The 1,442-nt window shown below is 37.7% G+C and overlaps 1 protein-coding gene across 1 annotated transcript; it reads right to left on the bottom strand.

The window, feature by feature from the left end:
- Window positions 1-292: 292 nt before the first annotated feature.
- Window positions 293-1,228, bottom strand: LOC105721609 (olfactory receptor 13H1-like). Its single transcript, XM_012458709.2, has one exon. The coding sequence runs from the start codon at window positions 1,226-1,228 to the stop codon at window positions 293-295; it is 936 nt and encodes a 311-aa protein (XP_012314132.2).
- Between the last annotated feature and the right edge of the window lie 214 nt (window positions 1,229-1,442).

The following is a 1,442-nucleotide window of genomic DNA, read 5'->3' on the forward strand; positions in this document are numbered from 1 at the left end:
TTATCCATTTAGTAAAATAAACTCTAACTGCTCAGGATTAAAATGTACAAATTATTATTTTATTTTAAAAACTCTCCTTCAAGGCTTCCCTGTGTATTACTTAAATGGGTGGTACTATAAAAGTTTAACATTTTTTTTCTCAAGGGAAAGATTTTACATGCCTATTGAAAATAGAAAAAAAAAACACTTTAATTATCTTATAAAATGTTGTTTAGTATTTCTACCTTGTTGTTTTTACAAGTAAATATCAAACTGTTGGTTAGATGAACCTCCATGGGATATTCACATTCTTTTAGGACTCTTTCTTCCTAATTATTTTTCTTAGAGCATTTTTCACATTCTTGTTCCTCAAGGTATAAATGAGGGGGTTCAACATGGGGGTCACAACACCATAAAATACAGAGGTAACTTTACCCTCATCTTGGGATTCCCTTGACTGAGGTGTCAAGTACATGTAGATGGCTGTCCCATAAAATATGATGATCACAGTCAGATGGGATCCACAGGTGGAGAAAGCTTTGAGTCTGGCCTCTGCAGAGTTGATCCTCAGCACAGCAACCACAATTCGAGCATAGGAGAAGAGGATAAAGGTAAAGGGAAGTGGCAAGGTGAATATGCTGATGACTAGACCCAGGATGAGTCTGCCTGGGGTGTCCAAGCAGACAAGCTTCAACAATTCCTGCAGCTCACAGGTAAAATGGTTGATGACATTTTGACCACAAAAATGGGCAGGAATTGCAATGATTGGTATTGCTGCCATAAGGAAGGCACTGGCCCAGGTCACCATGGCCAACTGTATGCAGACCCTATTGTTCATAATGATGGTGTAGCTCAGGGGATTGGAGATTGGAACAAATCTGTCATAAGCCATGACAGCAAGAAGACACTCTGTCATCCCGAGAAAAAGAGCAATCATCTTCTGGGCATAGCAGCTATTATAGGAAATGGTGGGGTAATCTCTTAAGCCATTGAACAACAAAAAAGGTACTGAATGGCTGGAGTAGCAAATATCAAGGAAGGACAGGTTGCTCAGGAAAAAATACATAGGAGTGTGAAGCCGCCCATCAACTCTAACCACAACAATAATGAGACTGTTGCCAACCAATATGATCAGGTAGACCACTATCATGGTGCAGTAAAAGACAATCTGATATTCTGGATGGTTGGACAAACCCACCAGGATGAACTCTGTCACTTCACTGCCATTATCAATAACCAGAATATCCATTTTATTCTATCTGCCAAGAAAGAAGAAGGAATTTAATTTATTTTAATTTGAGAGGCAATTATTGAGTATTTGCTATATCCTCTATCTCTATATTGGGTGCTATTATGAAGAGATGTCTACAAAACAAGTGATACCATTTTGAAATTTATGTTTTAATTTGGGAGATAAAACATTCATATACAGCATAAAATTAATTAGCTAAGTAGCACAATCC

Source organism: Aotus nancymaae, unplaced genomic scaffold (genome assembly GCF_030222135.1).
Source record: "Aotus nancymaae isolate 86718 unplaced genomic scaffold, 86718_ANA_hifiasm-v0.15.2.pri h1tg000004l, whole genome shotgun sequence".
Classification (NCBI taxonomy): domain Eukaryota; kingdom Metazoa; phylum Chordata; class Mammalia; order Primates; family Aotidae; genus Aotus; species Aotus nancymaae.

What these genes read in the sequence shown, in the direction of transcription:
- LOC105721609 (XM_012458709.2), bottom strand. Translation starts at nt 1,228, where the DNA reads ATGGATATTCTGGTTATTGATAATGGCAGTGAAGTGACAGAGTTCATC.